The sequence below is a fragment of the Salvelinus sp. IW2-2015 genome, linkage group LG23 (genome assembly GCF_002910315.2).
Source record: "Salvelinus sp. IW2-2015 linkage group LG23, ASM291031v2, whole genome shotgun sequence".
Classification (NCBI taxonomy): Eukaryota; Metazoa; Chordata; class Actinopteri; order Salmoniformes; family Salmonidae; genus Salvelinus; species Salvelinus sp. IW2-2015.
This window is the reverse complement of record NC_036863.1, coordinates 2,832,945-2,857,731: the sequence shown is the minus strand read 5'-3', so window position 1 is coordinate 2,857,731 and position 24,787 is coordinate 2,832,945. Positions and strand designations below refer to the sequence as shown.

General features: G+C 40.8%; 1 protein-coding gene across 4 annotated transcripts; it reads right to left on the bottom strand.

Annotated features, from left to right (window-relative positions):
* Positions 1-5,886: 5,886 nt before the first annotated feature.
* On the bottom strand, positions 5,887-24,390 carry crebrf (creb3 regulatory factor). 4 transcript variants are annotated; one of them, XM_023968412.2, is made up of 9 exons: positions 24,304-24,390; positions 17,593-17,695; positions 16,084-16,209; positions 12,820-14,059; positions 12,034-12,228; positions 11,482-11,671; positions 10,070-10,143; positions 9,717-9,839; positions 5,887-8,217 (listed from the first exon to the last, which is right to left on the bottom strand). In XM_023968412.2, exons 2-9 carry the CDS (start codon positions 17,599-17,601, stop codon positions 8,099-8,101), a joined length of 2,076 nt encoding a protein of 691 aa, XP_023824180.1. In that variant the 5' UTR covers positions 17,602-17,695; positions 24,304-24,390; the 3' UTR covers positions 5,887-8,098. The 4 variants fall into 4 exon arrangements, with proteins under 4 accessions (XP_023824180.1, XP_023824179.1, XP_070290408.1 ...); XM_023968411.2 differs by lacking the exon at positions 24,304-24,390 and having other exon boundaries at positions 17,593-17,702; XM_070434307.1 differs by lacking the exon at positions 24,304-24,390 and having other exon boundaries at positions 12,835-14,059; positions 17,593-17,702.
* Between the last annotated feature and the right edge of the window lie 397 nt (positions 24,391-24,787).

Here is a 24,787-nt window from a genome sequence, read left to right as displayed (position 1 = left end):
TATACAGGCGTTGCCCCGTTTAAAACGCCGCCTACCCCTGCGTAATAACCATCGAGGTTTCCTGGAACTCCATGGTTAACATAGATCTATGTTGAACAATGCAAACCTCAACATGTGTCATTAAGAGTTGCTGTTTCAAACCTTGTTTGTTCATTGAAGAACGGCTGCTAAAGCCCATCTGCTTCTTTATGTGACACTGCTCGGGGTAAAGTGAAACKCAGCCGTTTGTGGAACAGTAGAAAATGGAGGACCAAAGAGGCACAATTATTTTGATCATTTTTGAGGGGACACAATAGGTTGGTAAATTGACAGTTTTTGCAAAGCAGATCTAGCGGTTCTATAGAAAACTCAACTAAATCAATCACCATTGGTGAATGTTCTGGGTCTGATAAATGTAATTCAGCAAGAACATATAGCTCGCTGCYGTATCATGACTATCTAAAATAATTTCTATAGGTAAACTAGAGGAAATATTTCAAATGAAATATAAAATAAATAGTATGGCAAGTAGGTAAGGTCTAAGTAGAAAAGGCAAAAAAAYAAATATTTAAATTCAAAACGTGTGCAACAATTTACTGATTTTGAGCATAAATACAAAAGAAATAAAAAGGTTTACAGAAATAAGGACAACCATACAAAAAAGTTCAAATTCCTCTGATTCATGATTGCAGCACACTTTGGATAGTCTCTCTCACCCAATGTTACACTGGGAATCTGGGGTATAAACATATCCTTATATTGAATTGAATCCTTTGAAGGAAGACTACATTCCACTGATGAGAAAACTGTCTGAGGCAAAGCAGCATCAATTTTCATCTGTACATGAGATCACTGTTAAAACACCAGAGTAAATGTCAGAATTCTTGGCATAGTGGGCAGAAAGATAGTAAATCTTGTATCCATACAAAACATCAAGACTTTGAAGGGTGTAGATCACATTTGGATTCAATTTTTTATTTTTTTTAAGGCACCTGGTTTAGCAGGCATTGTATTAAAATTATGTTTGACATTTTGTAAAACCAAGTGAGTTGTGGGTATGCTTCTGTTTGTACGATTTTGTTTTCATAAAAACAGTGGGTAAGCAATGGAAAATAGTTTGATCTGAATATGTTCAACATCCAAAACCAAATCTCTCTATGCTTGTTAAGTTCAAATACCACGTGGACATAGTCCTTGACACTTACAAAATCCTTGAACTCAGGGTGAAGATACACCCATTACTCAGTACATTTTGACCCAGTAACAAACATATCAGATGAGTGAAATTTTCATGCACAATGGTCATTCCCTACGCATATTCTCTGCATTTAATTATCCAACAATATAATACATCAAAACGGTTATACTGCATAGAGCATATAACCTTTGAGTATGGGGGGAGTTGAGCAATATGGGGGGAGTTGAGCAAGTTATAATGCGAAAGAATGCGTTTGAAATGCTTCTGCAATGCTTAAAGCGGCAATCAGCAGTTGAAACAATAGCAAAGCGTCCTCCCCACCATTGTTTCGGGGGAAAAAACTGGGGGATGGGGATGGAAAAATGTTAACACTAGCGCTACGCGATTAGTGATTTTTGAGGTCAGTTCAGTTTGATTATTAACAAATAATGTTTTTTGATTTCAATTATTTTTTAAACATTAAATGCATTATGAAATAATGACAATATTTTAGAGCTTTTTAATGGAAATTCCAAAGCCAAAAATTGTTAACATTCAATTGCTAAAAAATTGAAAATATTCCATTGTCTCCATCAGGTCCACATTAGGTATGACATCAAAAGAAAATGACGATGAKATAAAACATTTCAGATGTGTATATTACTTCGTTTTTATTTGATGACTTCATTATTTTTCAATGTTTAAAGTCCTATTCTCTGCTCAGGCAGTAGCAGCAAGACAACATTCGCTGTGCTTCCCATACTGTACTGTCTAGTCATCCTTTTTTAGCTAGGCTAGCTTGCCTAAGCGTGCTGCAGAGCTGTCTGATAAAATAACTGTACTTGTTTTTCAAAGTAGATAAGGCATACTTTCACGAACTGTCTATCTCTCTCGTAGTCGTGTTGTGTACATTCCTCTCTCATGTGGCCTGTGTGTATCTAACCTAACATAGCAGGTGTAAATTGTATCCATCTCGGTCCAAGATGGAAAAAACAGGCGTAATGGATTATGGTCATTGTAGTTAATTACCAAGTTATTGCGCTGAACTAGGTTGAATGTTTGCTTAATGAAAACTACAACTCCCTTCAGCCAAGTGTCCCACATAGTTCCTGACATGATTTCTCTCGTGAATGATTTGATTTATCTCAAGAAAAACAACGAGTTGGGCCACCCACCAAATAAAACAAACTAAATGGAATTCAAGTAATTTAACTGACGTCGGTCAATTAGTTGTTTAATAACAAAAAATACAAAAACGTAGGTTAATCGCTGAGCACTAGTAAGCACTCTCAAATTCAAAGAGCTATGGATGCAAGGACTGACCATCCATTATATTAAAAATATAGTTTTAACCATGTTTTTAGGCTAAAAACAGTGTTTGTTTACAAACATTGGAGTAAAAAAAAGCGTATATTTTGGCTTCCGATGGGTTACGACAGTTGAACTTACCTCATGAGGCATTTTTATAAGCTATATTCTTTAAGAAACAAAGGATACGTATCATTAATTTATAAAAGGTAGCAACTGCTGAGTGCCCGCCCCTTTAAGCATTGAAGCAGTGATATACGCAATATACAGCCCATGACAAATCAGCTATACAAGTGTTAATACTTTAAGTTCTCAATTTCTATAGATACTATGGGTGTAGGGGAAAAGGTGTATATATATATATATATATCACACACACATATAAATAAATAAATGGCAGAATGCAGGTCCTTTGAATGACAGTTTAAAGCAAAAAACAAAGCATTCAACTGGTTAGATAAGATGGAAAGGAACATACTCATCTAGCAGTTATTAGACAGGTCTTTCTCCGTTACACATGTGTGGCTCCTCCATTGTCAGAGGAAATAGCTCCACTCATTCCCCACCTGCCTATCACCACTAGGAACACCTCCATAGGGTTATGGAGACAGGGTAAGAGTCTTTGTATAAAGTCAATGAAAATGCTCTGCTCAGACACGAGACAGCTGAAAACTAAAAGCAACACACTGTCTTACTCAAAAACAAGTAAGACATGCATAGTGCACAATCTAAGAACATTGTCATCAAATACACTACAAACAACTACATAACAAAGCAAGCCAAAATCATATCAGGAATTGAAAGAAAGAGGACAAATACGCTTGCCGCCTCCTCTCTAGAATCTACTGTAGCCATTTGGGAGAATTGGAATAAATCGAGATCGGTCTCTTTCTCATTGTGATCCAGCGGTTTGGTAATGCTACCATTAGACATCTATCCACAAGGTCTAAGACTATAGCATAAGGTTAACTCAAATGTGATCAAAGCGTTAATAATTTGTTAAAAAGTAAAAAAAAGATTTGTTAAGCATAGACATATGTAATGTATAATGAACCATCATCTTTTTAATACAATATAATCCATGAATAACCAACCCATAAATGAGCAGCAGCACAGTAAAACAGAGGTTGGATCAAAACTAGAAATAATTTATTTCCCTTTTGAATAATAAWAAWAAAAAAAAAAAGTTTGTACGTTTAAATTTGTTAAGAGTATAAAGAAAAACTAATCTAGGTAAAATATTTATACTTACAAATCCATTGGCCTTTGTCTATTCTTATCCTGTAGAGAGCATCGCACCATTTTGTTTTACATTGAATCTCTATTAACGCACACAGAGTTATTSAACTGCAGAAATAAAAAAATCGCAACGTTAACTGGAATAGATAAATATATTTTCCTTTGATTTACTATTCTATTACATATATTTCTATTAGAAGAATGGTAGTTACCCTGATTCGCTGCAGAAGAGACCATTATGGATTCAATTATCAGACGAGACTAGCACATAATTACACAATCTATTATCTGTTTATATGTTTGATGTCAATAGAGCAGAAGGAATAGTTACTGGCTTTGAATGTCAACCACTTCCTTGACTGTTAAAATGCCACAGAGTCTCCTGGTTAGAATGTAAAGTTGCACAGCTTGCGCCCATCATGTTAAATGTGAAAACCTGCGTGGACACACACACCCGATGCTGGAATCAGCCTCACAACACTATGTTCCACTAGCTTCTTACACAACATTAATTCCCCTAGCTCAACCTCACTTGCCATCAGTGATCCCAATGGAGAGGCCATCGTTGATTTGAGCATGTCACCAGGTTGAAGGTCTTGATTGTAGACAGTACAATATTGGCCGAGATCGGTTGCCATAGCAACGCCGCTTTGCAATTGAACCCACTATTGGCCATCTTAAGTGAATGGATGGGTGTTTGAGAAGGCAAAAAGTATCCCGGATTAAATCTCCACTGCAAATTACTTGCCATACAGTACAGTGATATAGTTTTCCTTCTGAGGTACTCGCAAAAGAATGTGGGCTGTTGTGAGTACCTCAGTCTCCCCCTCCCCATTAAGTACAAGTTACAAGTACAAATTACTTTTAAAATTATAACAATATAACTCTCTGGCAAACGCCCAGAATAAATGTGTCTACACTGTACATCAACCTGAAGAAAAACCCAAAGCAGAACTTGTTTTTCCATAGGAAATCTCTACTGAAGGCAAATGAATTCATGACCTTAGAGTCATTCAGAACATAGGGGGCATTGTAATCAAAGGTTGATTGCCCTCTTAAGACCTCCCCAACACACTGTCCTGGTCAGGTTACAGAAGTCAAGTACTCACTGCAGCATTCAAACAAGGTCGGCTTAGCAGCAAATGGAAGGAAAAATGCTTTTATTCATATTGTTTTTTTTTTTTTTTTTTTTTTTGAACAAAGTGCTTCTTTTCATACATGTAATAGTAGATATACTATACAAATATAATATTTAGAAGATAAATCCATTTACAAAATAAACACTACAAAAACAAACCATGGACTATATAGAAAATTTACTACACTAACAACAAGTAAGTAGAATAAGATATCTTATCAAACATATCATTCTAGTTTCAGAGAAAGTGTATTTTTTCCCTTTTTAATTCAATCAAAAATAGTTGGAGTATGGCATGCAGTGCAGAAACCTGCTTGCAGAACGATAACACTGTTTTTCTACAGCAAACAAAAGGCAGTTTCAGATATCTTCAGTACTGAAATAAGAAAATGTTTACTAGATAAAAGAAAACATTTCAATTAAAACAGCCCTTCTCAGAATAAGGACAGTGTTACTTTCCGCAGTGAGGATTTTCAGCTGTGCCGGTTTGATTGAATTCAGCCTCAAGTCTCCTTGTTCTCTTGAAATGAGCAAACCTAGTGTTTCAAATGGACAACATTGACAAGTTACAGCAGAGACGCTAGACCTCTCCATAAGCTGCTCGTCTCATTTCCTCTGGCCTGAGATTGTAATACAGGTTAAGACTACAATTGCAAGTATTCAATTGAGACTTATCATCCATTCATTTTCTATCAATCTTCCCCGTGACTCAGCGCAACAGAGGAGCTTGTGTCAAGAACTGAGGCGGAGGGCACAAAAGAACCAGAATGATATCCATGATATTCAATCGCTTACTTTCAGAACAACCCTAAAAAACTAGAGCCTCTTCACAAAGATCACAAAAAACAGGAGGAACCCCTCCAGTCACCATCCAGAACCCTACCCTATCCAACATGCAGTCTCCATCCAGAAAACCCTACCCTATCTCATGCAGATCTCCATCCAGAAACCCTACCCTATCTACATGCAGAGTCTCCATCCAGAAACCCTACCCTATCTCATGCAGAGTCTCCATCCAGAAACCCTACCCTATCTCATGCAGAGTCTCCATCCAGAAACCCTACCCTATCTCATGCAGTCACCATCCAGAAATGTATTTCTCTGAACATCTCTCAAATGACATACATGCGCACCAACAGAAAAAGGCAAATAGTACAAAAATGTTTGTTTTTTCATTCCATTTTTTTTTTTCAAAGTTTCTCTGAATGTGAGGATAGGCCTTAGAAATGTGTCATGCGTATTAACGTATCAATTTGAAAAAAAGTGGCAATTCACAATAGATAGATATGTGTATGCATGAATGGACATTACTATAAATAGGCAACACTTAATATGACATATATGTATGTGTATTCGTCTCACCTACATAAATTATAGAAGTGATATACCTTTTGGTTATTTGTGACGTTTTGACAAACAGTCAAAATAAAATTGTATTATGCAATTGTTCTCCATCTCTTTTCTACTTCGTGCCAAAGCACAATAGAAGTGGAAGTATTACATGTAACGTCTGGAATCTATCAAATGTTTTTAAAGCAACTAATCTACTTGAGAAGCCAACTGACAAGAGACGTTTAGAAAAAGTTAATGAATGCTTCTTTCAGTACGTAATTGGACCCAAGCAAATTTCACAGTTCAATGAAAATCCCTGACCCTACCACATTTCCTACATTCAATACGGTGTCAGGTAAGCTGTGCAAAACCTTACTTTATCTGGCTAGTCGCCGTTTTCGTTGCATGTGTCTTTGGTACAAAAAGCAATCAAAATATAGTGTGCAAATATTTTTTTTAAATTCTATACGAATATCCTTTTTAACCCTCCCATTCCCATTCCCCTGCCCCAAAGTCCAAGTACCGATAACCAAAGTACATTTTTGTCAGAGCCATCTTATAATACAATGCACAGACTCTGTGGCATATATCTACATGTTCCATGTTCATATGTACATTCAGAATAGCTTGAAAGAGCAGAAATACATTACAAACCTCTTGACCTTCCCTGCACCATGTTCTGCTCTCCCTCAGTGTAAAATGGTCCACTATCCTTCAACCACTTGTGTAATCATCTCACTTTAAATACAAGGCACAATGAACAGTACTGTTATTAAATACAAATATGAACACACCAAACTAAGGAACTTCAAACTATTAGCCCTCTCATCCCTACTTTGCAAGAAGCCAATGGCGTTTTCATTTGAAGACGCTTCAACCAAAGGGTATATAGAGGAAATGGTTTGTTATGATCACATCATCTAGCTTATAGTCAGATGACTAAGAATTTCCCCATGCAAAGGATGGGAATATAGTGGCCTTCTGCTCAAGTCTATTTGAAATATCTTCTCAACTGCAAAAACACAGGACAATGGAATTGAAAAATCAGGCCAAATCGCAAAACAACCTTTCACTGCATTCCTGTGTATCCCCCCCCAACTTCTACTAATTTTTAGCGTCATTCCGTCAAAGTAGACTTTCTTAAATGTTAGTAGTAATTCAGGTGCGTGTGTGTTTTTGTTGCCTTATAATGCGGTTGGCAGGTTGAGAGTATTGGGTAACATCATCTCCTCCTATGTGAATGCCACGGTGCTAGAATGGGAAAGCAGACAACAGGTATGAAGCGTTCCCTATACCTCCACAACAGTAGACACTATAGAATACCCAGTGGCTGTTTTAAGTTATTTTTTTCTTCATCTGAGAAGCACAGTTCAGTAAAAGGTGACATGGACATGGGATTGACAAGTTACTATTTAGGTTTCAATAGCAAATATCTGGTGCCGTCCCGTCGTCTCACTCTAATTATAACGGCATCCTGTGTCGCCTTTCCCACCCAGGTACGCAGGCATGAAACGGGTCGTTTGAACGCTACAGGAAATGGCTACAGCTAGAACTGATAATCATTCTGTTTTGCTTGATTTTTTTCTTTTCTTCCAACAAACATTTCGGGAGGTATTTTTCATATATTGGCTTTGAATTCGCAAACACTGCGGCCCTAAAGACACTAGCCACGTGCACTAGCCATGTGCACAAATGGCGAGTAACAGACTACTAGTGCAGAGATAGATACTAAGTTTCATTTCAGCGCATGCTCACAGTGTGAAGACATACATACATTTGGAGCGTGGTATGTATGTCTTCCCACAGGGCATGGTGATGCGATTCCTGGATGGAATGGCCATGCAGAGGGTGAGCCGTTACAGTGTGGGACAAGAATGGCGCGGATGGCTTTGAGTATGCCATCACCAAACCTCTACATGGTCCATCTACACTCTAGACGTGGGTACGCGCAGCCCGACCAGTCCTCCAGTGGGATCCCCCTTGCCAGTGTTCTCTAGGATCTGGTTAACAAAGTCAGACGTCTGCCCGGCAACTGGTGACTTCACTGCAGAAAGAAAAAAAAAGGACACGTTTATTTAAACAGCCATTGTTTAACTTTTTAGGGATAGGGGGCAGCATTTTCACTTTGGATGAATAGCGTGCCCAAATTGAACTGCCTCCTACTCTGTCCCAGATGCTAATATATGCATATTATTATTACTATTGGATAGAAAAAAACTCTGAAGTTTATAAAACAGTTTGAATTATGTCTGTGAGTATAACAGAACTCATATGGCAGGCAAACTTCCAAACAGGAAGTGGAAATTCTGAGGCTGGTCGATATTCAACTCATCGCCTGTTCAAATCCCTCTAAGATATGGATCTGTTTGCACTTCCTACGCCTTCCACTAGATGTCAACAGTCTGTAGAACGTCGAATGAAGCTTATGCTGTGTTGTGGGGCCGGATGAGAGGGGAATGAGTCGGTGGTCTGGCAGATTGCCAGTTCCTGGTCACGCTCTTTCCTCATGATATCGCCTTGCGTTCCATAACTTCTACAGACACGAAGGAATGCTCCGGTTGGAACGTTATTGGATATATATGATAACATCCTGAAGATTGATTCTCTACTAAGTTTGACCAGTTTATTCAACCTGTTATATAACTTTTTGAAGTTTTCGTCCGAGTTCGCCTGGACCGGCGCGAGCGTTTGGATATGTTTACTAAACGTGCTAGCAAAAGTAGCTACTTGGACATAAATACCGGACATTATCGAACAAAACAACACTTTATTGTGGAACTAGGATTCCTGGGAGTGCATTCTGATGAAGATGATCAAAGGTAAGGGAATATTTGATGTAATTTCATATTTCTGTTCACTCCAACATGGTGGAGAAATGTTGTTATTTCTGAGCGCCGTCTCAGATTATTGCATGGTGTGCTTTTTCCGCAAAGTTTTTTGAAATCTGACACAGCGGTTGCATTAAGAACAAGTGTATCTTTAATTCTATGTAAAACATGTATCTTTCAAAGTTTATGATGAGTATTTCCCGTTATTTGATGTGGCTCTCTGCAATTTCTCCGGATATTTTGGAGGCATTTCTGAACATGGCGCCAATGTAAACTGAGATTTTTGGATATAAATATGCACATTATCGAACAAAACATACATGTATTGTGTAACATGATGTCCTATGAGTGTCATCTGATGAAGATCATCAAAGGTTAGTGATTAATTTTATCTCTATTTCTGCGTTTTGTGACTCCTATCTTTGGCTGGGAAAATGGCGGTGTGTTTTTTGGACTTGGCGGTGATCTAACATTATCATATGTTGTGTTTTTGCTGTAAAGCATTTTTGAAATCTGACACGATGGGTAGATTAACAAGATGTTTATCTTTAATTTGCTGTATTGGACTTGTTATTGTGTGAAAGTTACATATTTCTAAAAATTATTTTTGAATTTCCTGCGCTGCCTTTTCAGCGGAATGTTGTGGGGGGGTTCCGCTAGCGGAACGTGTGTCCTATTTCTGTTGCTACTTACGAAAAATACATCATCATCTTACCAAGGGTCTCTTGGATGAGTTTGTCCAGAGTTTCAGTCATGCTAGTTCCCTTGTCGTCGCAGATATCCTGCACTCTGTTCACTATCTCTTCCTTTATGGTGTTGATGACAAACAGAAGCCGATCTGGAACAAACAATAAAACAAGGGCAATGTAATTGTTATTTATTTTTAGAGAAAGAGATTGGCAATAAAGCTATTTACAAACACAACACATAATAAACTTCCTTCCCTAAACCACTAATTATACAGAAGGACAATTGACAGTCTACCAATTGCACAATGTAGAAAACGGAAACCAAGTGGGAAATCGACTATGGGAAAAGTGTATTATTCAACATAACTGATCAACATACCATATTCTGTGCCCAGACCCCACAGCTTGACTTTGTTGGCCTCATACTGAGCTTTCTTCTTCAGCCGACAGGCCCTGAACAGAGAGACAAACAGCGTGTGTAAAGGTATACATATAACAAGAACACACCTTATGTAGTAATAGTAGTAGAAGTAATAGCAGTAGTAGTAGCAGTGACAGTAGCAGCAGTAGTGACATTAGTAGTAGTAGTAATAGTAGCATTAGTAGTGACATTAGTAGTAGTGACAGTAGTAGTAGTAGTAAGTGACATTCCAGGTAGTAGCGAGGATCAGTTAAAGCAATGGAAAAATGGTGATCATTGATGTTATACGCGAGGTACAGTGTAACGTCGTTCGAAGCTGATCCGAGCGTTATGGAGTTGATGTAACAGCTAGTAGCAGTCAGTAGTAATAGTAGTAGTCAGAGTAATAGTAGCAAGTAGTAGTGACATTAAGTAATAGTATAGTAAGCAGTAGTAGTAATAGTAGTAGTAGTATAATAGTAAGCAGTAGTAGTGACATTAGTAGTAGTGACATTAGTAGTAGTGACAGTAAAGTAGTAATAGTAGCATAGTAAATAGCAGCAGTAGTAGTGACATTAGTAGTAGTGACAGTAGTAGTAATAGTAGTAGTAAGTAATAGAGCAGTAGTAGTGACATTAGTAGTAGTAGTAAATAGTAGCAGTAGTAGTGACATTAGTAGTAAGTAGTAAGTAGTGACATTAGTAGTAAGTAACAATTAGTAGTAGTAGTAGTGACATTAGTAGTAGTAACATTTAGTAGTAGTAGTAGTGACATTAGTAGTAGTGACCAAGTAGTAGTAATAGTAGTAGTAGTAATAAGCAGCAGTAGTAGTGACATTAAAGTAGTATGTGAAGTAGTAGTTATAGCAGCAGTAGTAGTGACATTAGGTAGTAGTAGTAATAGTAGCAGTAGTAGTAGACATTAGTAGTAGTAGTAATAGCAGCAGTAAGTAGTGACATTAGTAGTAGTAGTAGTAATAGCAGGCAGTAGTAGTGACATTAGTAGTAGTAGTAGTGACATTAGTAGTAGTAGTAATAGTAGCAGTAGTAGTGACATAGTAGTAGTAGTAGTAGTAGTAGTGATAGTAGTGTGTACTAGTAGTGATAAAACTAGTACTAGCAGTATTAGTACTAGCAGCGATAGTAACTAGCAGCGATAGCACTAGTATAGCAGCAGCGATAGCACTAAGCAGTGATAGCAGTACTAATAGTATACTACTAGTAGTAGTAGTAGTAGTAGTAGTAGTGACAGTACTACTAGTAGTAGTAGTAGTGACAGTACTACTAGTAGTAGTAGTAGTAGCATGTATCAAATTTAACTGTTAAAAAGGCAGAAAGTGAAGGTTCTGGAGAGCAAGAGTTGAACAAGGTTTCAAGGTGAGTATCCAGTACCTGGACGCCAGTTTGTTCTTCTCCTTGCGGGAGCGTGGGCGGGCTGTGAGGGGCAGCTCGCTGACCGGGGTCAGATCACTGATCACTTTGTTGAGCTTACGCAGCTCGTTCCCGATCTGCAGCAGCTTGCGAGGGTTAGGGGTCAAGTCCTCCACATCTGTCCGCCGAGACTTCTTCAGAGTGTACTTCCCTGTTCACACAGCCCATCACCGAGCCAGTTAACCACTGAGACATGTCCCTTAGTCAGCAGGGACAGTCAGACACATTTGTATCTCAAATGGATTCATTAAAAACCCCAAAATGTACACTATAAATAATGGAACAACAATGTTACATTTATAACCTACATACATTATCAGGGTAGAATGTACTGTATGATGTGATCTACTGTAATCGATGAACTATGAAGAGTGTGGCTTCCATCAACTGTATGTGTAAATGCGGGAATTCATACTTCTTCACATGATTGTAGTGCAATAGATATTTTGTGGTGTGTGCTTGTACATGTCACCACTTACCAGATGTGTGTGTTTATGATAAAGTGTGTCTCACCGTGGTGTGGGCCATTCCTCTGGTACATGTTGCTGGGCAGGGTCTCCCTGTCCCACTCAGAGGGCTTGAGCAAGCATTCCTGCTTGGAGGGGGTGAGCTGCTCGCTGTACTCCCAGAAGTAGCGGCGCTTGCCCCTCTTCCTGGAGATCCCTGCCGTCAGCCCCTTCACGTCCTCCACCGCGTCATTGTCACATCCTGATCACAACAGGGAGGGAGGGAGAGAGCGAAAGACACAATTGAGAGAAAGAAGGACCAGAGAGAAAATATTAGCAAGGGAGATAAGGGTGAGGGTAGAGAGATGAAGATGGAGAGAGAGCGAGGATGAGAAAATGGCACAGGGTCAGTCGATCAGAGAGCCTTCCACATATAAAACTGCTTAAATAAACCCTTGATTATACTGTTCCATCTCAGAGCATGGCCAGGGTCACACTAACATCCACCCAAAGCAGAAACATGACCCCATTCTCAAGATCCATTTATAATCCTGACTCACTGGACCACAATGGGCCGGGCCAGGCCAGGAACTCCCAACAGGGAATAAGTTCACCAATCACATATTTCCTTTCCGTGGGACTCTGCAGCTACAAAGATATTCCCATCCAGAACTCTAAGTGATCATTACTATTACAGGGAGCTGACATTTGTAATAAACTGCCGGTCTGAAGAGAGCACCTTCAGCGACTCCAACCTCACTTCACATGGAAAAACAAAATGATTGCTATAAAGGTACATGCTTGGACTTTGGCCTCGGGGCCAATGTGAGTCTCAAAAAAGGTGAATGTCTACCTGATATATGGCTACCTGGCTCGGAGAAGGCGTCGCTCATGTCATCATCTTTATCCCCCTCATAATCATCGTCCTCCTCATCTTCCTCATCATCATTCTCAGAGAGCTCATGCTCACTGCCAAAACCCTCATCATGATCTTCATCGAGATCTTCATCCAGCTCCACCCCCTCAGCATCCTCTTCGTCCTCCCCCACCTCCTCCTCTTCCTCCTCCTCCTCCTCTTCCTCCTCCTCCTCCTCCTCCGTGAGGGCTTTCCCGGCCAGCCTGGCTCGGGTTAGGAACAGGGAGTAGTTGTGCTCCTCCTCCTTCTTCTTGTCAGAGACTGGGTCAGTCCCACTGGCAGTCACCAGGGTCTCGCTGGCCCCAGCCCCAGCTACAGGGTAGTGGAGCATAGGGGGCACAGCTCCAGACGTGCCCACTGAGGCGGGTGGCATCTCCCGGCGAGGCAGCTCTACCGTCTTCTCATAGGCCAGGGTGCTGGCGGAGGCAGAGGCGGAGGCTGCAGTAGCAGGAGCAGCCACGGGGGCAGCACAGCCAGATGTGGTGGCCAGCTCTGGGGGCTTGCTGCTGTATGTGAAGTGGTTTTCAGCCTCAACCTGATGGGAGGCCATGGGCATGTCGACTAGGGGCCGGTGGGGCATGCTGATGCGAACCTTTGCCTTGCGCACGTAGTCATTGCAGTGGTAGCCCAGGGTGGCCATCTTGCTGGTTCCCTGGGCCTTGGACATTGTCTCTGTGCTGGAGGGGACAGGCCAGGTGGCCTTCTGGGAACCCTTGGCAAAGTCGCCCAGGGGGTTCTTGACCAGGTTGGAGCAGGAAGAGGAGGGGCCCGGGCGGGCGGCTGTCTTCTTGCTCAGGGAGAGTGGGTGGAGGGAGGTGTGCTGCTTCTGGCCCCCTATCAGCAGATCAGGGTGGTAGAGTGTGTCACACACAGGGGGCTGCGAGTCCTCGCTGTTGAGCTGAGCCAAGGTGGGGGTCCGGGCAATCACCTCCTCGTCTTGGTAAGGGCTGGAGAAGTCATCCAGGCCTGCCTCCTTGGTGCCCCAGATGTCACAGCTGGTGAAACGGGTGTACTTGGTCAGGTCCTCCCAGTACGTATCCCACTGCTCAAAGTTCGAGCTGTAGGCCGGGTCGCTGTCCACCAGCTCCATGAGGTGCTCCCCACACTCCATCTCCTTGCAGTCCCCCACCGTGAAGTGATCAACTCTAGGACTTAGGCAAGCAGTCATTTCTCTGTCCTGGGGAGGAAAAGAAAGTACAGAGATGAAAATAGTGTGATAAGTATGCAACCATCTTCAATCAACAATATTCTGTGTAAATAACGTTACATTTTTTTTATTGTATTGTCATAGCATGTTGTGTTCTCTACTACACCACCTGTCCTGCCTCTCTGTGTGTATTTATTATGGATCCCCATTAGCTGTTGCCAAGGCAGCAGCTACTCTTCCTGGGGTCCAAACACATTAAGGCACTTACATAACACATAAAATAAAACAGTACATCATATAACATTATTACACCYCTACAATACAAAATGTATAATACCACCATACAACAATATTACAATGTACGTGTGCTAGTGTGAGTGTAAGTATGCGTGTGTCTGTACCCGTGCGTGCGTGTGTGTGTGTGTGTCTCTCTTCACAGTCCCCGCTGTTCCATAAGGTGTATTTTTATCTGTTTAAAAATAATAATAATCTGATTCTACTGCTTGCTTCAGTTACCTGATGTGGAATTCCATGTAGTCAAGTATTTTACAAGCATTTCACTACACCTGCAATAACTTCAGCTCAATATGTGTATGCAACAAATTTGATTTCTATGTAGTACTGTGCGCCTCCCGTAGTCTGTTCTGGACTTGGGGGATTGTGAAGAGACCTCTGGTGGCATGTCTTGTGCTAGTAGTTTAAACAGACAGCTCGGTGCATTCAGCTTATCGACATTTCTTACAAAAACAAGTAGTGATGAAGTCAATCGCTCCTCCACTTTGAGCCATGAGAGATTGACATGCATATTATTAATGTTAGCTCTCTGTGTACATTAAGGGCCAGCCTTGTTGCCCTGTTCTGAGCCAATTGTAATTTTCCTAAGTCCCTCTTTGTGGCACCTGACCACACGACTGAACAGTAGTCTAGGTGAGACAAAACTCGGGCCTGTAGGATATACCTTGTTGATAGTGTTGTAAAGAAGGCAGAGCAGCGCTTCATTATGGACAGACTTCTCTCTATTTTAGCTACTGTAGTATCAACATGTTTTGACCATGACAGTTTACAATCCAGGGTAACTCCTAGCAGTTTAGTCACCTCAACTAGCTCAATTTCCACATCATTCATTACAAGATTGTGTCGGGGTTTAGGGTTTAGTGAATGATTTGTCCCAAATACAATGCTTTTGAATTAAATATTTAGGACTAACATTTCTTGCCACCCATTCTGAAAATAACTACATCTCTTTATTAGGTGTTGCAGTAATTTCAGTCGCTGTAGTAGCTGACGTGTATAGTGTTGAATCCTCCGCATACATAGACACACTGTCTTTACTCAAAGCCAGTGGCATGTCGTTAGTAAAGACTGAAAATAGTAAGGGGCCTTGACAGCTGCCCTGGGGAATTCCTACTTCTACCTGGATTATGTTTGAGGCTTCCATTAAAGAACATCCCTCTGTGTTCTGTTAGGTAACTCTTTATCCACAATATAGCAGTCATTTCTATAAGTGCTGTGCTTTTGAATGTCCTCCCCTATAAGGGTGCTAAAAGTCTGTTGTCAATTTGTTTACTGTATAATAGCATTGTATCTGGTCAAACACCATTTTTCCCAAAAGTTTACTACGGGTTGGTAACAGACTGATTGGTCGGCTATTTGAGCCAGTAAAGGGGGCAGCGGAATTCTTGGGTAGCGGAATGACTTTTGCTTCCTTCCAGGCACGAGGCCACATACTTTCTAGTAGGCTTAGATTGAAAATGTGGCAAATAGGAGTGGCAATATCGTCCTCTATTATCCTCAGTAATTTTCAATCCAAGTTGTCAGACCCTGGTGGCTTGTCATTGTTGATAGACAACAACAACAAAAAAATCACCTCTTCCACACTCACTTTACGGAATTCAAAATGACAACGCTCGTCTCTAATAATTTGGTCAGTTATACTTGGATGTGTAGGTTCGGCGTTTGTTGCTGGCATGTCATGCCTAAATTTGCTAAACTTGCCAATGAAAAAGTAGTTGGCAATATCAGTGGGTTTTGTAATGAATGAGGCCAACACTTACCAGTTCGTACATGAAGTCTGGGTCTGTGTTACTCGCCAACAGGTCCGTGCTGGTCAGCGCCTGATCAGCAAAAGTATAATTTTGAAAGAAATCTCCAAAGGGAAGATCCATTCCACTGATGCTGGGCTAAAGGGAAATAAACATTCCAAACTATTCAACCTGTTGCAATTCCTGTTGTCCTGTRATAATACTCTGAAGAACATGTTTAAATACAGCTTTTCCATTTCAGAGTGAAGGGAGATAATTATACTGAACAAAAATAAAAAAAATGCAACATGTAAAAGTGTTGGTCCCATGTTTCATGAGCTGAAATAAAAGCGTATTTTTTTGTGCACAAATTTGTTTACATCCCTGTTAGTGAGCATTTCTCATTTGCCAAGTTAATCCATCCACCTGACAAGTGTGGCATATCAACCTTGTGCTGGGGACAATAAAAGGCCWRGCTAAAATGTGCATTTGTGTCACACAACACAATGCCACAGATGTCTCAAGTTGAGGGAGCGTGTAATTGGCATGCTGACTGCAGGAATGTCCATGAGAGCTGTTGCCAGGGAATTTAATGTTACATTTCTCTACCATAAAGCCGCCTCCAACGTCATTTTAGAGAATTTGGCAGTATGTCAAACCGGCCTCACAACCGCAGACTGTTGCCAGGGAATTGAATGTAAATCGAATGTTTACCACAACAGGCAGGACCTCTACATCTGGCTTCTTCACCTAAGGGATCGTCTGAAGGGGGAGGGTGGGGTTGCTGAGGAGTATTCCTGTCTGTAATAAAGCCCTTTTGTGGGGACAAACTAATTCTGATTGGCTGGGCCTGGCTGCGACCCTATGCCCTCCCATGGCTGCGACCCTGTCATGTGAAATCCATAGATTAGGGCCTAATTTATTTATTTCAATTGACTGATTTCCTTATATGAACTGTAACTCAGTTAAATCTTTGAAATTGTTCCATGTTGCATTTATATTTTTGTTCAGTATAGTTGTAGTTTAAAGAGGCAATCTGTTTTAAACTACGGTCATGAGGCAATTATAAATTACATTCTGTAAGAATCAATGGGTATATATAAAATGAACTTTAATTTTTTWAATTTTTTWAATTAATTAATTAATTTTAATTCATGTATGCACCAACTGCAGATTGCCCCTATAACATTTAGTTAAGCATGGAGAGTAACAGTGAACAAACAACATTTGTGGGGTTGGGTCAGCATGGATAAAAAGGGGAATGTTCCCATGGACGTGGGAAATCGCCATAGGCTGTCTGTCCACTGACAGCTGTATCAAAGACTTTTCTAACTAACCGGCTCATTGTTCCATCTGTGGCTATGTCATCCACAGTGTAATTGCAGGGCAACTAGACTGAGGTCTGTCAGTTTTAGGCTACAGACTGTCCATTAACTGTCCAGCAACCTAGTTGTTTTCGCTTCAGAAGTTGGTAAATTGCAAGACTATGGAGAAACAACTGGCTAAAGCTGGACCACTTCTAAAGAACTTCCCTTCCATTACCTGAGGCATCGCCGAGCACCGATCTCTGTTCCTTATTGGGAATTTTTCCTCCGAACTCGTGTCCCAGTCGTCTTCGGATGATGTCAACCGACAGTAGAAAAATCTATGAGTTAAGTAACAAAAAGAGTCTTCTTTATTGTGGAAAACTCTGTGAACTCATGGAAGTCTAGTTCTCGTCTGATGCCTGGTGTCTGGAGAGAGATGAGAACACAGGGGGAATGGAAGGGTTCAATTAGTAAGATATTACATATGTTTGCACATTTTCCTACTTCCCCGCCTACGATCTTATACGCCTCAAACACATAATACTGTCACTTAGCCTGCAAGCTGAGATTCTGTGCAGATCGTCAAACACGGCTTTTAAGAGCGACTGTCAAGACCGGCTGTTCATTTAAATCAGAACACATAGCCTACTTCTATCAACTCTAGTGTGATATATCTTAACTCATGACTGTGTTGGTTACACTCAGTGCAAAACTGGGGGGGGGGCTTCCATGTTTGTAAAAAAGACATAGTCGAAGCCGAGCAAAGTTGCCGACATTGTCCGGTTGCAGCATTTCAGATCCAGAAAATACACTGGGAGCCCTCCCTGCAGGCAGCAGATTAGTTTGATGCGAGACAGAATGAGCATTGAATAAACACTGTGTCTAGGCTATTTTTAAAACGACTCTAGCTAGCTACCATTCCCCGCTGCCAACGAAGAGTCACAAAGAGAGGGAGCAGAGTCGCTGGACCCCGTTTGCATAACAAATCATGAGAAATATGCTGGGGAGGGAGGGCACTGTGGTGGCCAGCTGTGACACAGAGCAAAACAACCCAGCTCCTCTAGTGGCGGATGACATTTTCCACCTGGTTTGCCAACTCAGTCAAATGAGCTTCTTATCACCCCTGTCTGCTTTTCACACAGCAGCTTTTGCCCGCAGAGGAAAAACACCAACAGAAAAACACCACCTCCTCTTCTCTCTGCCTGCCACAGCATCACACAGACACACACAGACACGGCAGCATAGCCTGCAAAACAGAGCAGTAGCCCTGGCTGAAACGAGTTACGTATACCTAGTCAGTATGTTACTGGTTACGCATACCTAGTCAGTATGTTACTGGTTACACATAGCTCACCTTAAAAGCGAGATGTGTTGATGAGTCTTAAAATGCCATGCAAAGGAAAAGTAATGTGCTGTGAGTGCAGTCCTGGTCCTGAAAATACACCCACCTGTTAGAGCCACTCAGATGAGGGCGATTGTGTTTTGGGAGGCACTGTGGGGAAGCCCTTGCTGCAATGTGCTGATGCCATGCGAAACTGCCTGCCAGCCTGGCTACTGCACTCTGCCATTTTAATATCTTTGTCCTCTCTACACAGAAACATCCCCCTGGACATTAAAAACACACTGCGTGATGCCTTACTGCAACAGTTTCTAAAATGCACGCTACAGAGTAGGCCTCTCTCCTACGCTTACGATTGACCACTCACTTCCTAGTCAGATTTCTCTGATGATAGGTTTCTGTTAGGTTTCTGTTGACGGCAGAATATGGAGATGAAAGGAAGGCCGAAATAATGCCCCACACCCAGTATTGACAGCACTGTAGTCCATCTAGATTAGGGCAGGCTACATGTCTTAGCCTTGTTGGCGCAAGATTTTGAAATAGGAGATCACGACTAAAGCATAATGGGCTCTTCAGTATGCTATGCAGACAGGTTAAGTCATTTTACCATGGGCACTGACATATGGGTCACAATCAATTATTTATATATACACTAGATGACWYKCAGGGAGCACTGTTCTGAAGCCACCGCTGATCCATTTTACTACTCCCCCATCGTTGATCCATTTTACCACTCCCCCATCGTTGATCCATTTTACTACTCCCCCATCGTTGATCCATTTTACCACTCCCCCATCGTTGATCCATTTTACCACTCCCCCATCGTTGATCCATTTTACCACTCCCCCATCGCTGATCCATTTTACTACTCCCCCACCGCTGTAAAAAAACATTTTGGAAGCTATAGAAATGCATTTATTAAAGTCTACATTGTTTTTTTCCATGTTTATTCTATCACAGACACCTTAAAGCATCCTTTTTAAAATTATGTTATGTGAGCTATACATGCAAATCAAATATATAGCAAGCCATTTTCCTTAAAGTTTAATTTTTTTCAATATTAATGTTACTGTCCCCACCCAAACCTAAAAATAAAACATAAATACATGTAAATTTGTCCTTGAAACATTTCATTGAAATACTGTGCAATTCCATTCATTCCTATGGAGGGCTGCAGCTGAGGATTACCAATATGGCCGACCGGTGGCTTCAAAGCCTCTCATTGGCCAATACATAGCATCAGCAATCTAGTTTTTGTATATATCATTGGTCACAATGGATGTCACAAGCTGCTCCTGACGGGCATTAAACTTCACTATGCATTAGCTGGCTTCAAAAGGTCTCAACACAATTGGAAAGGCATTAAGCCATAGGCATTAAGCCACAGGCCTTAGYAAACATGAGCCCACTTCACAATCTGATTGTGTGGGGAAAGAACGACAGATACAAGGGACAGTCATACTCCTGTACCAGCTTCAGGGTGGGAGGGTCTCACTCACAAGCACACAGAAAACATTGAGGCTAAACCAGCCTACCAGCAAATTGACCATTTAAAAGGGGTGGGGGGAGGGTTCTGTGTTAACTTAAACCAGATATAAAGTATGTAGAAAATAATGGACCTACATCTTTTTTATAACATACTCTTTACAACCATGGAAAGGGGGATACCTAGTCAGTTGTACAACTGAATACATTCAACTGAAATGTGTCTTCTGCATTTAACCCAACTTCTCTGATCCCTGACAACAATGAGTACAGTTACATGCACACAATAATAGAAAATCAGGCCTTCTTGGTCAAATTGCTGCAAAGAAACCTCTACCAAAAGGACACCAATAATAATAAGAAGAGACTTTGCTTGTGCCAAGAAACACGAGCAATGGATATTAGTCTGTCCTTTGGTCTGTCTGATGAGTCCAAATTTGCGATTTTTGGTTCCAACCGCCATGTCTTTGTGAGACGCATAGTAGGTGAATGGATGATCTCCGCATGTGTGGTTCCCACCGTGAAGCATGGAGGAGGTGGTGTGGAAAATACACTGAATTTTTTTTAAATTCAAGGCCTACTTAAAGCATGGCTACCACAGCATTCTACAGTGATACCCCATTCCATCTGGTTTGCGCTAAGTGGGACTATCATTTYTTTTTCAACAGGGCAATGACCCAACACACATCCAGGCTGTGTAAGGGCTATTTGACCAAGGAYGAGAGTGATGGAGTGCTGCATCAGATGACCTGGCCTCCACAATCACCCCGACCTCAACCCAATTGAGATGTTTGGGATGAGTTGGACCGCAGAGTGAAGGAAAAGCAGCCAACAAATGCTCAGCATATGTGGGAATTCCTTCAAGACAGTTAGAAAAGCATTCCAGGTTAAGCTGGTTGAGAGAATGCCATGCTCGTGCAAAGCTGTCATCAAGGCAAAGGGTGTAGCAATGTTTTAGATTTGAGGAATCTAAAACATATTTTGATTTGTTTAACACTCTATTGGTTACTACATGATTCCATATGTGTTATTTCATAGTTTTGATTGTCTTCACTATGATTCTACAATGTAGAAAATAGTAAAAATAAAATAAAACCCTGGAATGAGTAGGTGCCCAAACTTTTGACTGGTATTGTATATAAATATCGTCAAAGATAATATTGTGATACTCTACTTTATCAATTGCTACCCCGTCACCAACTGATATGCTTCACAAAAAAAACATTGGTGTAAAGGCCAGCATAGGTATATTTTAGAAACACAGGAAGGGACCTCTCCTGTGCCCCTTTTGCAGCACACCAAAAAATATATCACCAGCATATCCAAGTTTCATATTATTCTGCTAATATTGAAGGTAGCATCCTACAGAGAAAGCTCTGCTTCCGTGCTGAACTGAATCCTTGCCACGTGTGTTGGCTTTATAATATAATAACAGAGAGATAATCATCTCAAGTGTGATAGGCCAATTTGGTAATGGTAGCAGGAATTATTTGTTGTCATCTCCATTCGCTAATTAATTACAGAGAGAAATAGCTATGTTCTCTACAACTACAACAGAAAAGTAGGCTATAAACATGGCAAGATGAGTCACGCAAACTTAATACTACCGGGCAACTTCTATCAATATCATGCAAGCATATTTATAGGTCTAGGGCCAATACCAAAACAAAACCAGGATTTAAATGCAGCACCAGCAACCGTATAATAATTAACTGACTACGCCTGAGAGACATACCATTAAATGTTCAGTGTACATCTACATAGCCTAGATGTTTTAAATTGCATTGATTTTGTCTGCAAGGCTGGCAACATTTGAGATACTGTACTACCAATATACAAAATGGACTGTTTCAGGATTATTGTTGAATTTCTGTAACAAGGATGTTTAGGTCCGTTTTATTATCTCAGTTATTACCATGTTATTATTATCACAAAGTTAACCAATACACTGAGGCAGACATCTTTCTTTCATGTACTCTGAAGGATATCCTCCTGGTCTAACCACCACAGCTGGTAATGACAACCTTGCTTTGAGGACATGTTGAGCAAAGAGTCAAGACAAGAATGTGTGTGGTATTCTCAGCATGCAGCGCACTCCACATCAAATTTGCAACACTGGTCACCCCTAAGTTTACAGGGGCAAATCGATCATGTAGGAAAGAATTACAGCTGAAATGGGTTTAAAGTCTTCAGATCTACCACCTATAAACTACGCTGAACAAAAARATAAAACGCAACATATAAAGTGTTGGTCCCATGTTTCATGAGTTGAAATAAMACCACAGAAATGTTCCATACACACAAATTTAAGCATTTCTCCTTTTCCAAGATAATCCATCCACCTGACAGGTGTGGAATATAAAGAAGCAAATGAAACAGCATGATCATTACACAGGAGCACCTTGTGCTGGGGACAATAAAAGGCCACTCTAAAATGTGCAGTTGTCACAGAACACAATGCCACAGATGTCTCAAGTGTTGAGGGAGCCTGCAATTGCCATGCTGGCTGAGGAATGTCCACCAGAGCGGTTGCTGGAGAATTGAATATTCATTTCTCTACCATAAGCTGCCTCCATTGTCATTTTAGAGAATTTGGCAGTATGTCCAACCGGCCTCACAACCGCAGACCACGTGTAACCACGACAGCCCAGGACCTCAACATCCGGCTTCTTCTTCTGCATGGGGTATACTGAGCAGTATTTCTATTGGAAATAAAGCCCTGTTGTGGGGGGGAAAAACTCCTGAGTGAGTGGGCCTATGCCCTCCAAGGCCCACCCATAGCTGCACCCCTGCCCAGTCATGTGAAATCCATAGAATAGTGCCTCATTTATTTAAATTGACTGATTTCCCTATATGAACGGTAACTTAGTAAAATATTTGAAATTGTTGCATGTTGCGTGTATATTTTTGTTCAGTATAGATATAGGACTAGATGTCTAGCGTTACACGCCATGACGATGGACGATCTAACGTTAACTACTCAGCATAATACCTCTGCAATATCTGACTTTCGGAAGAGACATATGGCCAAATGTATATATTCGAGTACAGGATTGTAGTGAGCAATCAACAACAACAAAAATACAATCACTAATCGACTGAATGAATAGTTTTAGGCTGCCTCAACATGGATCCCAACACAAACAAGTACAACGTCAAACTAACGTACTACTATCCTGGGCCAACACCCACGTAATCCAACAGCCCTATTGGTCAAAGCGCAGTTATAGCCCGCCTACAGATATGCACGAATGGTCGGCTTTGCTGTCAATAGCAGGAGATTTCATTGTAGGTTGAGACTGAAAACAACAAGCAATTTAAAAGGATTGTTTTTATGGCCTAAATAGCTGACTAAATACATGCAAAATGACCCCTTGACAGGCAGAATTCGCATAGGAGATCATTTTTACTGAGGTCTATGTAATCATCTTATCATAAATTACTGAGGGAACACGCATATCTAGTTAGTCAATATTATAAACACACGACGTGGATATCTCGGTGACACCGAACAAAAGTAAGCATCGACAACCGTCCCGACTAGTTGACGCCCTTCAATCCCCGAAATGACAATTTGTCAACAAACTCGGTCAAATGCTGTCTTTATTCTTTGCTCAATTTACCTAGAATGTTCTAGATCTTTTTCTCGAGCTCTGTAGCAGCATGGTGGGGGTGGGGGGCGTGTACCCTAAGAGGATGTTGATTTTACTTGACCCAAAAAGCATTAATGGGGTAATGCCTGATTCACAGCACCTTCTTTCAACACCCGCATGATCCCCCCAAAAAATAAATCACAAAATGTCAATCTTGCAAATAAAAATAATTTCGTAAACAACAATTCAAGCTATTGAAAGGAACTACATTGTGCATGCACATTTCTACAGTTATCCTGATACAACAAAAAATGGTTTGTCAAATAAGTAAGCCGTTTTAGTTCAGCAGGATTTAACGCGAAAATAGCTCAATCTTGTTCCCTACCAACTAGCTCCAGTATGGCCTCCGTCCCGCCCCTCTCACAGCCGCACGATATAACCAGCTAACCAAGACAAGAGGTAACAAGCATACAACGAAGAAACATTATCCACAAAGTTTGGCAAATGGTTTTAAAAACGTTCAGCTCACCTTTAGAAACCCCATATGAACGTTTTGTGTCGTGTTTCGCTTCGTGTTTATTCCTATCTGAGCAATAACAAAGCAATTTCAATGGAGTCCACGCTGCCTTTCTCTTGCGTTTGTTTTGTTTTTCTTCTTCCTGACGGGTTCCTTGGAAAGCGCGTGACTACCTAGTCACGTGGTCCTTCACTGACCAATCGCACTGAAGCTTTAAGATTGACCCAAAACATTGCACCTAAATTACAGTATACTACTGCACACAATGCACAGCATTGCACACACTTCAGATGCTATAATACAGTTATCCAGACATTTTTATAATAGGGAAGTAATATACATAATTCAATAATGACACTTATATATTTCCAAAGGCTCTAGGTTACACTTGCTTGGTGCAAGCATGAAACTCAAGTCATTAGGGTTTACAAATATTATACTGTACAGTATAAATACCATCTTTGATTATATCTGCCATAATGCTATATGTTATGTA

What these genes read in the sequence shown, in the direction of transcription:
- crebrf (XM_023968412.2), bottom strand. An exon ending in CAGACTTCATGTACGAACTG is followed by an intron (nt 14,060 to 16,083) that starts GTAAGTGTTGGC and finishes TTTCCTCCCCAG; the next exon opens with GACAGAGAAATGACTGCTTG. An exon ending in ACTCATCCAAGAGACCCTTG is followed by an intron (nt 8,218 to 9,716) that starts GTAAGATGATGA and finishes TTCTTTCTGCAG; the next exon opens with TGAAGTCACCAGTTGCCGGG.